At 40.4% G+C, this 16530-nt stretch overlaps 1 protein-coding gene across 9 annotated transcripts in view; it reads left to right on the forward strand.

Moving 5' to 3' along the window:
- Positions 1–16474, forward strand: part of IFT25 (intraflagellar transport 25) — a 33886-nt gene extending 17412 nt beyond the window's left edge. For 6 of the 9 annotated variants that reach the window (XM_054494937.2, XM_054494955.1, XM_054494946.1 and 3 more), the window contains 2 exons: positions 3851–3894; positions 6037–6247. In XM_054494937.2, coding sequence (XP_054350912.1) covers positions 3851–3894; positions 6037–6153 — 161 coding nt within the window. In that variant the 3' untranslated portion in view covers positions 6154–6247. Of the gene's footprint in view, positions 1–3850; positions 3895–6036; positions 6248–8576; positions 11079–16327 lie in introns of those variants that run through there. The other 3 variants (XR_010124550.1, XR_010124551.1, XM_063655683.1) reach the window with 3 other exon arrangements.
- Positions 16475–16530: the final 56 nt, after the last annotated feature.

Here is a 16530-nt window from a genome sequence, read left to right on the forward strand (position 1 = left end):
ATGTTATAACCTAAGGTCTTGACAAGGAGCATGTCAATAAGAAGCAAGCCATTTTGCCACACAAAACCCCAGAAAGGCCTAGAGCTCAAAGGCGACAGGTGCCATGGGAAGTATGAATGAGACCTGGGTCAGAAAACAAGGATGATTAGTTGAACATCTATATACAGAGTAATCAGACTCTAGGTACCTTCTTCCATCCTACAAAACTAGGTGACCACTCCTTTATCCCACAGACTTCCACCACAACCCTCAAGAGACAACTTAAAATATAGAATGTTGAGGCTCAGGAGACCAGATATAGTAGGGAGTGAGTGAGACATGGAGTTGAAAATAGGATACTAGTGGAAGCCTACATATTGAATAGTGGGAACACCAGCCTCCTTCCTGTGTTCTGGTATTAATGTCAGCAGCCAAGAATATACCCTCAGCTGGGAGACTGGAACATTCATCTTTGGAGAAACTAAATGGCCCTAGAAAAAAGACCTATGGATACTGACAAAGGCCAGCTCATTTCTGGTCACCCTATTTAAGTCCAGTAATCAACAAGTGTGGCTCATGCACACAGTTTTCAAATGATGCACAGTTTTCAAATGATCCACAAGTAACAAAAGACAAAGATCACAAGACATTAATGAAGACCTCAAACCCTGAATATGAGCAAGCTTTTAGCTCTAATTTCCAATCTATAAGAAATATAGAGGATAGAGGAACAAATTAAGTGAAACCACGAATAGACAAGATGATAAAATCTAGAATGTGGGGCCTGGGCACAGTGGTTCATGCCTGTAACCTCAACACTTTGGGAGGCTGAGGGAGGAGGATTGCATGAGCCCAGGAGTTCAAGACTGGCCTAGGAAACATGGCAAGATGTTGTCTCTACAAAAAAAATTTAAAAATTAGCCAGGGATGGTGACATGTGCCTGTAATCGTAGCTACTTGGGAGGCTGAGATGGAAGGACCACTTGAGCCCAGGAGGTTGAGACTGCAATGAGCTGTGATCACGCCACTGCACTCCAGCCTGGGTGACAGAGCAAGACTCCCTCTCTAAAAAAAAAAAAAAATCTAGAATGTGGGACATTGTACAGGACAACTGACCTGGTCTCTTCAGTAAGTCAAAGGCATTAAAGAATGTGTGTGGGGGAGAGAAAGCAGTTCAAGGTTAAAAGAGACTTAATTCTGATTTTAATAAACCAATTATAAAAAGACAGGGACAATTGGGGAAATTTGAATAGGAATTGGGTTTCTTACTATATTAAAACATTATTTTTAATGTTGTTATGATGGTGGTATTATGGTTATATAAAGAATTATTATTTAGAAATGGATAATTAAGAATTTAGGGGAAGCTAGGCTCATGCCCATAATCCCAGCATTTTGGGAGGCTGAGGTGGGCGGATCACTTGATCTCAGGAATTCAAGAAACTACCCTGGGCAACATGGAGAAATCTTATCTCTACAAAAAATATACATATATATTTGCTAGGTGTGGTGGCATGCACCTGTAGTCCCAGCTGCTTGGGAGGCTGAGGAAGGAGGATCACCTGAGCCTGAGAGGTGAAGGTTGCCGTGAGCTGAGATTGTGCCAATACACTCCAATCTAGGCGACAGAGCGAGACCCTGTCTCAAAAGAGCAAAAAAGTATTTAGAGGTGAAATGTCAATAATGTCTTACACTTGCACTTGCTTTAATTTTTTGTTTTTGTCTTTTTTTTTTTGAGGCTGGAGTGCAGTGGCGCAATCTCAGCTCACTGCAACTTCCGCCTCCCAGGTTCAAGTGATTCTCCTGCCTCAGCCTCCTGAGTAGCTGGAATTACAGGCGTGCACCACCATGCCTGGCTAATTTTTGTATTTTTGGTAGAGACAGAGTTTTCACCATGTTGGCCAGGCTGGTCTCAAACTCCTGACCTCAAATGGTCCACCCATCTCAGCCTCCCATAGTGCTGGTATTATAGGAGTGAGCCACCACACCTGGCCTAAAATACTTTAGTGAAAAAAAAAAAATTGATAAATCCACTATGATGAAATGTTAGTAATTATAAAATCTAGCTTATGGGTATATGTGGGAGTTTTTTTTATGTTCTCTCCTAAGTATGTTTGATATTTTTCTTTTTTCTTTTCTTTTCTTTTTTTTTTTTTTTTTGAGACCTAGTCTCACTCTATCGCTCAGGCTGGAGTGCAGTGGCGTGATCTCGGCTCACTGCAAGCTTCACCTCCTGGGTTCACGACATTCTCCTGCTTCAGCCTCCCAAGTAGCTGGGACTACAGGTGCCCGCCACTATGCCTGGCTAATTTTTTGTATTTTTTTTAGTAGAGATGGGGTTTCACCGTGTTAGCCAGGATGGTCTCAATGTCCTGACCTTGTGATCTGCCCGCCTCAGCCTCCCAAAGTGCTGGGATTACAGGTGTGAGCCACCATGCCTAGCCGATATTTTTCAATTTTTCATAACTAAAAAAACCAAGCAAATGAAAAAGTTTATTATTAATTTCTGGTGATAGAGTTGTACAAGAAAGAAAATATCATTATAATGTATTACTTATTTCAGGAGTAAATAACCTTTAGATAGACAGAGTAATGTAACCATCAAGTAGGATTTCAAGTTTGAGAGAAGGGAAAGAGGGAGAAGTTGAAGGAGGAAGAAGAGGGGATTTCGGTTTTAAAAAGCTAAAATTTCACCTACCATACTATATAAAGTCAGTAAAAAATTTATCAAAAAGGAATAAAAGCGTATTATAATTTCAGGAAAAATAGCTTAAAGAGTTGAGAATGTTTACTTCTAGGAAGCAGGACTAGAGGAGAAAGAAGGGGTAAAGGAGATTACTGATTTTCATTATTTCAGAAAAGGGTTAGGAAACACAGAGACTTCTCTTTTAATACTAGGGGGCTTTTATATTGTGTACATTATTTTATATGAAGTTAATTTTGAATACTGTCATTAGCTGTCTTTTTTTTTTTTTTTTTTTTTTTTGAGACAGAGTCTTGCCCTGTCATCCAGGCTGGAGTGCAGTGGTGCGATCTCGGCTCACTGCAAGCTCTGCCTCCCAGGTTCACACCATTCTCCTGCCTCAGCCTCCCGAGTAGCTGGGACTACTGGCGCCTGCCACCATGCCCGGCTAATTTTTTTGTATATTTAGTAGAGACGGTGTTTCACTGTGTTAGCCAGGATGGTCTCGATCTCCTGACCTCGTGATCCGCCTGCGTCGGCCTCCCGAAGTGCTGGGAGTACAGGCGTGAGCCACCGCGCCCGGCTGTCATTAGCTATCATAGCAATTAAATCTTTTCATGTTTCCAAAAGAATGTTTGATATGATTAACTCATGATCAAATAAATTAATCTGCTCTAAAATTACATAAGGAAACATTTTTAAAACTTGGATACCAGAAAAGATTACTTCATGGGCCACACAATTATGCATCATAGTGAAAGTTTCACTGAGAAACTCAGCTCTAGTTGTTACTCGTGGGTACGGCAAAATGGCTCCTTTCTGTTAGTAGCTGGATCCTCAAATGTTCACTTTTTTTTCTTGAAAAGGGGATTTTTTAAAATAAATGTTTTAAAAAGAAATTTTCACATTTTATCAGTTCCTTATATTCTTTTACTATTAATATAATTGACATTTGCACTTCCTTTTGCTTATATTCACTAGGATATTTTATAGCTCATAGTTTATCTTTTTTGCCTTGTATATCATATACCTCTATTTTTAAATCAAATTTCAACATGCAAACGATGATTCCTTCAAACCTGGTCTCATAATTTACCAGATACCATATTTTGCTGAACATAAATTTCAATAGCTATTCTCATGTATTTTGACCCTTAACTCATTTCTTCTGTTACATTTATGTTTTAGATTTGGTACACACAGGGGGGCAGCTTCAAAATGAAGAAATTGTGGTAAGTGAATATACTTTATAGAATTAAAAATTAACCTGCACAATGTATTTAGACTTTAAACCTATCTCCATAGTCATAGTTAATAAATATTCTCATTATATTATAGGTTCTGTACCTAAATCAACTAGTAGAGAAAGTTATTCTCAATAATAATATAAGCTAAATTTACATTCATAAATTAGGCTCTTACCTTTCATAGAGAGTGACGGCAAGATAAAACAATTAATTTATTTCTTGTTTTATTTTTCTCATTCATTTACTTTGAAGTATTTATTTGGTTTGCTTTCTTTCATTTGATTCTGTAGGCATTTTAAAATAGGAATGAAAAAAGGTCGAGATGCCAAAATTGAATGTTAATTTAAGCTTGAAAGGACAAGGGAGATTCATATAAGGGGAACTAGAGCATAGGATCAGCAACAAATAAGCCAAAGAGAGATGAGGTGGAAAGACAACCAGTGTTTTTCGACAACATTCCATTGGGCTTTGCTTGTCAAGTGAAATGAATGCCTGTTGATGAGGAAGCTGCTGCCTCATCAGGAGTTCCGCTATTCCTGGTAGTTGGTCAGGCCCTGGTTTTAGACAAACACAAAAAAGTAAAACAACTGAATATCTATTTATTAGGTGGTCGTGCTTTGTTTAATTAAGGTTTCCCTAAATAAGGGTTAAAATCGTACCTTATCCATTAAGTTTACTTCTTCACAACTTGCCAGAAGCTGCTATTAAATCAGTGTTTCAAAAAATTCTGTAGGAAGTTTTTGAATCCCATTAGTTCCTTTCTCTCCCACCAAAATTCACCCAAGTACTGGGGAGGCCAGTGAGGTCCTGAAAAATGATTAATGTTACTGAATTTTATCTTCCTGTTTTTTTCTGTCTTTACCTAGTGGGTTATGATTAGTAAGCTTCTGCTACCTTTCGTATATTGTTTCAGGACTCCACTGTGGAGGGTTACAGCATTATAGAAAATTTGGAAAATAGCAAGGGGGAATGGGAGGCTGGAAATCACCCAGAATTTTATTACCCTGTCACAAAAACTTTTACTGTATTTATTTTCTTCTAGTTGTTGACCATATGCTGTACAGTTAGAATAATAATGTATGAACAATTTTGTGTCATTTTTTTTAACTTAGTATTATATCACAGGCTTCGTAAGTACAATTTTAAAATAACATTTGCCAGTTGGCATACATTTAAACTAATTTTCTTTTTCTTCCCTCTGTCATTACACAGTTTGTCCCCTCTGTAATACACAGGGGACATCTATGCATATTCCTGCTACTGGGACCTTCACCTTTTTTCTTACTTTCTAAGATTAAATTTCAAGGAATAGAATTACTGGGTGCAAGGTTGTAAACATACTTATAGCTTTTAAAATATATTGGCTAATTGTTTTCCAGAGAAATTATAGAAATATAAAAATGTAGTCATGCTTCAGGGTAGTATATTCTGAGGCAACACTAACCAAAGGAAACTTCTTTACTATGAAAAATACTTTAGAAAGACACTTTTTTTTTTTTTTTGAGATGGAATTTTGCTCTTGTTGCCCAGGCTGGAGTACAGTGGTGCTATCTCTGCTCACTGCAATCTCTGCCTCCCAGGTTCAAGCAATTCTCCTGCCTCAGCCTCTCAAGTAGCTGGGATTACAGGCGCGTGCCACCACGCCCAGCTAATTTTGTATTTTTAATAGAGACAGGGTTTCTCCATGTTGGTTAGGCTGGTCTCAAACTCCCGAACTCAGGTGATCTGTCTGCCTCAGCCTCCCAAAGTGCTGGGATTACAGGTGTGAGCCACCGCGCCCAGCCGACACTTAAAAAATTAGGAACTGGGCATGGTAGCTCATGCCTGTAATCTCAGCAGTTTGGGAGACTAGTTTTGAGGCTAGTTCAAGACCAGCCTGGGTAACACAGTGAGACCCTGTCCCTACAAAAAATGAGAGTTGCAGTTTTTAGCTCCAGTTGCTATTTTTCATCAAATCAAGGCTGGTATTTAGCTGATATGTACCACAACTATTATGTGTAGCTGGCCTTACATATTGTTATATATTTAGAATATTACTCTTGCATCAAGCCATTTCTTTTGCTAACTGCTTGTTAACAGTTAACTAGCACTGCTAAAAGCATTTATATTGATTTTTTTCCCATACAGGCACGTGATGGTTCTGCTACTTACTTGAGATTCATTATTGTATCAGCCTTTGATCATTTTGCATCTGTGCATAGCGTTTCTGCAGAAGGAACAGTAGTCTCAAATCTTTCCTCATAATGATAACAAAATGCTCTTGCATGATTTTTTAACAATATATTTATTTAAACAGGAAGTTGTCACTGATATACTTCATTAAAACGATTTTTATCAATTTGTTTCAGTTTTTATTTACATTCTTTTCAATATTTGGGGTAAAGGAATTCTGTTTTTATCAGTCAGCAGTACTGGCCACCATGGGGGAAATGAGAAAGCTTTGGCTTCAGTATATAGCTTAATCAAGGAAGTGACTGCACATGAAAATTTAATGGGTAATACATTGCATCCCCACAGCATCCACTCTGGTGCTCTTCAGATCGTAGTGCATTAATTTTTTAATTGATTGATTGATGCAAAGGACTAAGTGAGCAATATAGACAGTAAACAATGTAAGAGGTCAGAAAAGAGAAAGTACTTATGGAAGGGTTTCACTGAGGTCATGGAACCTGAGGTGGGCCCTGTAAAACAAGTGATTTTACTTTTTAATAAAAAAAAAATTTTTTTTGTAGTAGGGTCTAGCTGTCACCCAGGCTATAGTGCAGTGGCTCGATCTTGGCTCACTGCAACCTCCATCCCCTGGACTCAAGCCATCCTCCCACCTCAGCTTCCCAAGTAGCTGGGACTACAGGTGCATAACACCATGTCTGGCTAATTTTTGTATTTTTTGTAGAGAAGGGGTTTCACCATGTTGCCCAGGATTGTCTCGAACTCCTGAGCTCAAGCGATCTGCCCACTTTGGCCTCCCAAAGTGCTAGAATTACAGGCATGAGCCACTGCACCCGGCCTTTACTTTTATTTGTTCTGGTTTGAAAACCTCAGAGAAGGGTTAGGAAACACATAATCTTACTTTTTGTTGTTGTTTTTGAGATAAGGTCTTTCCCCGTCACCCAGGCTGGAGTAAAGGCTGATCTCAAACTCCTGGGCTCAAGCAATCTGCCCACCTCAGCCTCCCGAAGCGTTGGGTTTGCAGACATGAGCCACCACACCCGGCCCTCTTTCTCTTATTTAAGAATACTATTTCTTAAGTCCATGAAAAGATCTAGAAGCAGTGACATCCAAATATAAGTGAGCACATCAAGTACCCAAATTGTGATCTCTAAATACCTTTCCCATTAATTGGAACCAAGACTCTTTGGAGGAATGGCCAATTCCAAAAGTGTGACAAGGAATAGACAAGATGAGCCCGGGACATTTTGTTGTGCCAGAAAGTAGACTAATGGATAATGTCAAGAGGATACAGAAGCTAACACGAAAGTACTCTTATTAGCAAAAAAAAAAAGCAATTTGAGCAGGAAAAAAAAATTTACAGTTGACTACAACCATACTGAATATATTTAAAAGTGAATCCATATTGATAGAAGAGAAAAAATAAAAGACCAAAACAAAACCCTCATTGGACTCCATGGGATGTAACTAGGGCAGAATTACTCATTTGAATATTTGTATTTAAAAGGAAAGAATTGGGCATCTATCATGTACAGACTATATTTGAGAGTTACTGGATAACCCTGGTAGATGAGAGAAAGTGCTTTGCAGAAGAATTCCTGCTCATTAATGTGGAAGATATGATAGAATTAGAGAATCATCATTAGTCCAGGCATGGTGGCCCACACCTATAATCCCAGCACTTTGGGAGGCCAAGGCAGGAGGATGGCTTAAGCTCAGAAGTTCGAGACCAGCCTGAGCAACATAGCCAGACCCCATATCTACAAAAAAAGTTTAAAATAACAAAGCCAGGCAGAGTGGTACGTGCCTGTAGTCAGTCTCAGCTGCTTGGGAGGCTGAGGTGGTAGGTTTGCTTGAGCCCAGAAGGTCGTGGCTTCAGTGAGTCATGATTGTGCCACTGCACTCCAGCCTGAGTGACAGAGCAAAACCCTGTCTCAAAAAAAAAAGGAAAAAGTTATTGATTTGCATGAAATTAAACATTGATATAGGCAACAATCAGTGGATGAGCATTAATTCAAAGATTGGTGGGGAACTTTACAATGCCGGGATCTGAATCTATTGATTTATTAAAAATGGATTAACCAGTGTATCAGTTAGCTTTTGCTCTGTTACAAACCACTTCAAAGCATAGTGGCTTAATGCAACAATTTCATTTGCTCACAATTCTGGGGATATGCTGGCAGTTTTTTTCTGGCTTGTGCTTGCTTTGCTGTATCTGTGGTCAGCTGGCAACTCCTATGGTCTAGATAGTGTAGGATGACTTCACTCACATATTTTAAGGTTTGCAGGTTAGGGATCTAGGTGGCCTCAGCTGGGACTGTTCATCTCTGCTCCAAGTTGTTTCTTGTCCTCCAAGGGGCTAACCCAGGCTTCTTCAGATGATGGTCTCAGCCTTCTGAAAAGTAGCAAAGAGGGAAATCCCCAGTGTGCAAAGTTTTCTTTTTCTTCTGCTATCTCTAAATACAGTGCAAATAATCTTTGAGTCTGTTTGCCTTCAGATTTGCTGTTGTCTGCTTGCCAAATCATGTCATGTGTCCAAGCTCAGAGTGAAAACAAGAGGTACCTGCCCAAGGGCACGAATACAAGGAAGTCTGAAAAAATTGGGGCCAGGCACGGTGGCCCATGACTGTAATCCCAGCACTTTGGGAGGCTGAGGTGGGCAAATCACCTCAGGTCAGGGGTTCAAGACCAGCCTGGCCAACACGGTGAAACCCTGTTTCTACTAAAAATACAAAATTAGCTAGATGTGGTGGCATGTGCCTGTAGTCCCAGCTACTCAGGAGGCTAAGGCAGGAGAATTGCTTGAACCTGAGAGGCAGAGGTTGCAGTGAGCTGAGATCACGCCATTGCACTCCAGCCTGGACAAGACCGAAACTACATCTCAAAAAAAAGAAAAAATTGACTGGGGTGAGAGGGAGCCATTACTGCTACAATCTGCTACAATGAAACACGGTATGCTTCCTGATGTGGTTTTATGTGAAGCACACAGACCAGCCTATGAAGTACTCTTGCCAAAATTACTGAACCTGAATTTAATCAAACTCTAGAGATAACCTCCATTTTCAGGAAACTCAAGAGATAGAGGAACAAGTAAAGTGACACTGCAAGGAATCAAATACACTAGTAGCCAGTAATGCAGCTTACTGAAATGTCCAGATTTGTGCTTTTCCTGGACGTGGCAAGATAATACTTCCTGGCATTTGTCTAAGTAGTGCCATGTGACCAGTTCTGGCCAATGAGATGAAGAATAATTGACTTCGAGGCTGAGGCATTTAATTGCCTATGTGAGACCCTTCGGGGCTCTTTTCCTCCTGTGCCATAATTGACCAACAGTGTTCTACACAGTAACTACTTTTATCAGTCTGGGTCTGGAAGTGATACTGATGTGTTTAACAGGTAGCAGGGCTCCTCAAATCTTTCCTAGTAATTATAACAAAATGCTCTGGTATGATTTTTTTTAACAATATATTTATTTAAACAGGAAGTTGTCACTGATATACTTTATTTAAAGTATTTGTATCAATTTGTTTCAGTTTTTATTTACATTCTTTTCAATATTTTGGGTAAAGGAATTCTGTTTTTATCAGTCAGCTGTAGCTCAATCTGAGATGGGTATATAGGAGGAGTAAGAAATTAAGCTTTATTGTTTTAAGCCAATGAGATTTTGGAATTGCTTGTTACCACAGTATAACCTAGCCTATCCTAACTGATAGACAAGTCTAGAATGTGGCTCATCCTACAGGGCAAGCGACCTGGTTTCTTCAAAAAGTCAGTGGCATAGAAAATGTTAATTAAGGAAAGGGGCCTGCTCTAGATTCAAGGAGACCTAAGAGCTCCTATAACCACATGCCATGTGTGGATCGTGATGGATGCTGATTTGAATAGACAAACTGAAAAATGACTTTTTTTTTTGAGACGGAGTTTCTCTCTTGTTGCCCAGGCTGGAGTGCAGTGGTACAATCTCAGCTCATTGCAACCTGTGCCTCCTGGGTTCAAGTAATTATCCTGCCTCAGCCTCCTGAGTAGCTGGGATTACAGGCACCTGCCACCACACCCGGCCAATTTTTGTATTTTTAGTAGAGTTGGGGGGTCTCACCATGGTGGCCAGGTTAGTCTCAAACTTCTGACCTCAGGTGATCTGCCTGCCTCAGCCTCCCAAAGTGCTGGGATTACAGGTGTTAGCCACTGCGCCTGGCCAAAAAAGGACATTTTAAGATAATTGAGGAAATTTTCTTGTAGACTGGGTGTTATTCATTTTACTATGTGTGATACTGGCTTTAAGCTTATGTAATAAAATACATGAGCTTAAATGCATATAGAACTATGGGTGACTGAAATGCATATAAAGCATATGAGATGCATATAGAACTATGGATAGAATGCATATATACATGAGATGCATATAGAACTATGGATGACTGAAATGGCCTGATAATCTGGAATTTGCTTACTATTTAAGCAGAGCCTTTATGAAGGAAAGAGGGGTAGTTGAAGAAGCAAATGTGGCAATAAATTATTGAATCTGGGTGATAGATATATGGAGGTTCATTGTACGAATATTTCTACTTTTATATATGCTTTAATTTTATTTTTTTTTTTTTGAGATGGAGTCTTGCCAATTTTTTCTTTTTTTTGAGATGTAGTTTTGCTCTCGTCCCCCAGGCTGGAGTGGGATGGCGCTATCTTGGCTCACTGCAACCTCTACCTCCCGGGTTCAAGCAATTCTCCTGCCTCAGCCTCCCTAGGAGCTGGGATTACAGGCACCTGCCATCACACCCGGCTAATTTTTTTGTATTTTTAGTAGAGACGGGGTTTTGCCATGTTGGCCATGCTGGTCTTAAACTCCAGACCTCAGGTGATCAGCCCGCCTCAGCCTCCCGAAGTGCTGGGATTACAGGCGTGAGCCACTGCACCCGGCCCAGAAAAGCAAGTTTTAAATGGAGAAGAGTAGGAAAGGCATTTCAAAAGCCACATTGGTATACCAGATAAAAGATGTGAAGGTGAGTAGTCATTCATAATGATGAATTTGGGGAAAGATGAATTAAAAAGTCTGAGTAGAGCAAAAAGTAAAACTAAAACTGAACATTACAGCTAGATCACAGGCTTTCAGGTATTTTCTTGTAACGCTGGTACCATTTAAGGTTTTTGAGAAGGAATGTGAATTACAGCAATTGTGTTCATGTTCAATAAAATGAAATGCTGAGTATTTTTTTGCCAAGTTTCTAAACTGAAATGGCAATAACTCTTTGTGTAAGAAACACTGTGTTGAGGCTTACAGATTGCTAAAAGGGATCTCCAGAGGTTATCTGATTGATTTCTTTGGCACAGGCCTGGTGAGTTATTTTTAAGTCTTTTTTCTCTGTCTTCTGTGGATGCAGGAAACAATTGATGACTGTAGAACGCCCATTTCATGTATGGTATTTGAAAACAGCATGCTTTAAACTTCATTTTTCTAGGCTTTAAAAAACTCATTCTCATTATCACCTTAAACCACTCCAAATTTCAGGCAATAGATATGATATGTAGCTTTACCTTTTTGCTTTGTTTTGTATTTCACTGCTGAACTACCCCATCACCTCTTTTTTTTTTTTTTTTTTTTTTTTTTTTTTTTTGAGACCGGGTCTGTCACCCAGGCTGGAGTGCAGTAGCACAAACACAGCTCACAGCAGCCTTGACCTCCCAGGCTCAGGTGATCCTCCCACCTCAGCCTCCCGGGTAGCTGGGACTACAGACACATGCCACCACGTCTGGCTAATTTTTTGTACTTTTATAGAGATGGGGTTTCACCATGTTACCCAGGCTAGTCTTGAGCTCCCAGGCTCACAGGATCCTCCTGCCTTGGCCTCCCACAGTGTTGGGAATATAGGTGTGAGCCACTGCTCCCAGCCCCTCACCTTTTTAAAGTCTCATTTGTCCTCAACTGGCATCCTCTTTCCCCTTCATGTGGCCTTTTCTCCACCTGCCCATGGACTCCTGACTGCCACTGTGCTGTGTGTACTATGTATTGAGGCCTTTGTGTTTGCTGTTTCCTCTGCCTGTAGTGCTCTTGCCACTGGTATCAGTATAGCTGGCTTCCTCATTGACATCAGGTCCTTACACAAAATTTCCTTCTCAAGCCTTTCTCTGGCCTCCCTATCTAAAATTAGAGTGTTCCTGCACTTTACTCTCACAAGACAAACACATTAAATCTTTCTTCCCTGTTTTATTTTTCTCCTATTCTTAGGTTAGGGACCTGATGCAGCCACCCTGTGTTCTGTATTTGGGAGTTCTTATACCTGACTCTTCATTTCTATCGCTAAAATTCCACTTAAATTTTTTTCTTTTAATGATATTAATGATAGCCCAAGTATCCTTTGAAAGATGAGGGCAGTGCCACCTTCATTCAGGTGTGAACCTCTTGAGTAGGAGATTTAATCCAATTGAATTACCTGGGGCTCTCTCACCCTTATAGGGACAGCCCTGCTTATCACTGTCTAACATGTATTTTTTCTGTTTATCATGTATATCATGTTTATCATCTCTCTCACTAGAATGTAAGCTCCCCAAGGCAGGGGGTTTTGTTGCTGCTGCTCATGACTGTATCCTCAGGGCTTAGAATAGTGCCTGGCACATATATTCTCAATAAATATCTGTTGACTGAATAAGTGAACATTGTTCATTTATTTGCACACCTGTATCTCTTTATACTGTAGAATCTTTGAGGAGCTTTGACTAAAGCTAGTCAACAATATATGAATTTTTGGATCACTTACTGTGGACCAATGCCTATCACAGCGCCTTGCATAAAGTTTAAACCAATAAATACTTATTTAAAGGGATGGATAAAAAAGTAAAAATTTAATGACCTTTTAACCATGTACCAAGTCTAGGCAAAGAAATATTACAGAAATGAAAACTGTTTATCACTCATTTATACAGATTTTTTTTATAGCATATTGCATCTGTTGAGCCCTCAGGAATGCCTCTCTGCAGGGGTCAGGCTGGGGGAGGCATCCTTTGTGGGCTTCACCTTCTAGGTGATGTTCCAGCAGCCCTTTGTAACTTGACCCCGATGGAGAGCCTTCTGGGAGATAGTGTGTGGCAGTGTACATCAAAGTTTTAAACATGCATGTAGTCTTTGACACAGAAATTCCATTTTTAGAAATATATCCTAATAATCAGATAAAGGAATATACAAAGATAAGTGGACAAAGATTTATAGCAATGATGTTTATAAGACAGAAAAACTGGAAACTACTACGCAGCCATATATTAGAAAGTATGATATATACATCATTTTATAATGGGATATGAATTTTATATATATATACATATATATAAGTTTATAAATATAAAATGGATACTTCTGGTTAAAGATGATGGGGTAAATGGATTTTTACTCCATCCCGTTTCTCAAAACATTCACAACAAAAAGAATTATAAAAAGAAAAACATTTTATCTTCAAGGAAGCAGCTGTAACCCCTGACATCAAAATGGGACGCCCACTCACTAAGTACTGTGAAATGAGGATTTTGGTGAAGAAGCTGAGAACTGGCATATGTTGTCTCAAAGCTAGAGACTTTATTAAACGTGTCATGGTTATGAAAGGCTTATCCAAGAGTCCCTTGATTAGATTGAAGAGAGTGGCTCAGGAGGATGGAGAATGTCTCCAGAGAGCCTCGAGGTTAATAACAGAATGGCAGGGAAGATGGAGCTGGAGAGAATCAGGCAGGATACACCAGAGGAGACTGCTGGAGGTAAAGCATGATGAAGGAAGTAGTCTTAGCTCCAGCTGCTGTAACAAAATACCATCAACTGGGTAGCTGAAACAACAGACATTTATTTTCTCACCACTCTGGAGGCTGGAAGTCTGAGATCAGGGTGCTGACATAGTTTCTGGTGAACCCTTTCTTCCTGCATTGTAGGTAGCTGCCACCTTGCTGTGTGCTCACATGAGCTCTTCTTCATGTGTGTGCAGAGAGTGCACTCTGGTGTCTCTTAAGGGACACTATTCCTGTCTTATCAAGGCCACACCTTTATGACTTCATGTGATTTTCATTACCTCTGTATAGGCCCTGTCTCCAAATAAAAGGAGGTTAAATCTTTGACATATGCATTTTGGGGGGTAGAGGGGCACAATTCAATCCATAGCAGAAGGTGAAAAAGCATCCAAAGTAAAGGGAGTGTAACTGAAGGGGATTTCCCTGAGCCCCCATCTCAAAGGAAGGAATTTAGTTAATAATAGGCTACTCAAGACAGCGAATGTCAATCAAAGTTGCAGATTGCGCCACCTGACTCTTCATCCCACACTATGTTTCAGCAGATAACAAGCCCCACTAATGAAGACTCATAATCAGAAAAGACCCAGAAGGGGACTGCTGTGGGTCAGGTTCTCTAGAAGCAGAGCCTCCGACAAGGATTCTTTGAAGAGTGATTTATTGAGGGAGCGCTCTCAGGAGAAACCTCTAAGGAAGTGAGAGAAGCAGGATCAGGCAGAGGGAAAATTAAACATATGGCTTCTGCTGAAGTCTAGCCTCAGTCTGATCCCATAGGGAGCTCTGAAGCATGACTGGCACCAGAGAAGTAGACTGCCCCACCTTGCAGCAAGGGAGCAGGCTTTGGAATTTCAAATCCATCAGTCATTGGCTGTGGGCCACATTCAGGTGAAGGACATAATTTGACAGGTATTTCTGGGTAAGATAGCTCCTGTCATGAGGGCAAATTCTCAGGAAAGAGTGCATCTGTGAGCCATTAGCAGCCAACACTCACAGCAGCTGGCTCATGAGTACAATGGCTTGGTAAAAGGCATCTGGGCAGAGCACCAACAACACCTACTATAGCAGCGGTTCTCAAAGTATGGTTCCTGGGACAGCAGCATCAGCCTCACCTGAGAACTTGTTAGTAATGCAAATTCCCTAGCTCAACCCAAATTTTTTGAATCGTAAACTCTGGAGATGAGAATCAAGAATCTGTGTTGCAGCAAGCCCTCCAGGTGATTTTGTTGCATGCCCAAGTTTGAGAACCATTGAACTAGACTGGCCTATGGCTAGCAACTGTAAAACAAAAGGATTGGAATTGAACCCAAACCTCTTGCAGTCTCCTGCACATAGCCCGTTTCCCACCTTTGCCCTTGTAGTTCTCCCCACTTGAAATGCCCTTCTCCCTTCCCATCTTCTCCAGGCTCCCATCCCAAATTATGGAAGTACTGGGCATCTTTGAAGGCCAAGCTCAAATGCCACCAGCTCCAAAAAGCATTGTTGGATTCACCCAGCTCAGAGGCTTGCTGTCTTCTCTGTGCCCTCTGAGCATTTAGTCTGCACTCTAACATATACTCCACCTTGAGTTATGGTCATTGGAGTGTATGTCTGGTCCCCTGTGAGATTAAGCTGCTGGAGAACAACAGCTCTTCCTCGTCCATCTTTGCATAACTCTGCACCCAGAAAATAATCAATGCTCAATGTTTGATGCATTAAGTTGAAGAGAATCTAACTGGAAAGCCAGAGGTCTATTTCTGTCATTCTGAAAAGCTCCTCAGTTCCAGCTACTATTATTTGTTGAAAATGGGGATATTTCTGTGCATTTATAGACACGAATTGGAAGACCGTCAGAGAAGTGATTCAAAAGAGCCTTGCCTTATATCCTGTCTCCTTTTGTGGAACTTAGTACTTGGGAGGGACAGTGAGTGCTCAGCTGTGCTTCAGTCCCATCATTCTCACAGCTTCTCATTTTCAGTATAGCCTCACAAACTCATGCCTGTATTGGTCATGAGTGGCTTTGGTAGGATGGAGAATTTTTATTCAGCATCCCTATTGTCTTGTCCTCCTTCCACCTCCAACCCCCAAAAAGAGGGCCCGAGGAAGCAGTTGTGGGACAATAATTATGATAATCATAATAATAGCCAATGCTTCATGACATTTTCTCCAAGTCAGGCACAGTTCTGAGTGCTCTACTCTTGAATCTATGGACTAGGCACTATTGATACCCTGTTTTATAGGTCAAGATACCAAGGCAGCTTGATCAAAATCACCCAGCTGGCAGGAACAGAGCTAGGACTCTGGCCTTGAAGTTAGAGATACGGTTTGACTCTCAGCTTGTTACTTACTGGTTCTGAGAAGTTATGCAAGTTACTTAACTCTCTGAGCCTAGATTTCCTCATCTGTAAAATGGGGATAATCATCTCCTCTTTGAGATATAGAGAGATTAAATGAGATAACATATCTGAAAGTGACTGTGCCTGGTAGATGATTAATAATAACTTTTTTTTTACAGAGTCTTGCTCTGTCACCCAGGCCGGAGTGCAGGGGCACCATCTTGGCTCACTGCAACCTCTGCCTCCCGGGTTCAAGTGATTCTCCTGCCTCAGCCTCTTGCAATAATAACTATTTTTAAAATAATAAAGTGACAACATTAATAATATTAACTTTGTAGCAACTAAAGTATAGCTAAAGAGAATGTGTTCTCATGCTAGCAAA

The sequence above is a fragment of the Pongo pygmaeus genome, chromosome 1 (assembly GCF_028885625.2).
Source record: "Pongo pygmaeus isolate AG05252 chromosome 1, NHGRI_mPonPyg2-v2.0_pri, whole genome shotgun sequence".
In the NCBI taxonomy this organism is placed as follows: Eukaryota; Metazoa; Chordata; class Mammalia; order Primates; family Hominidae; genus Pongo; species Pongo pygmaeus.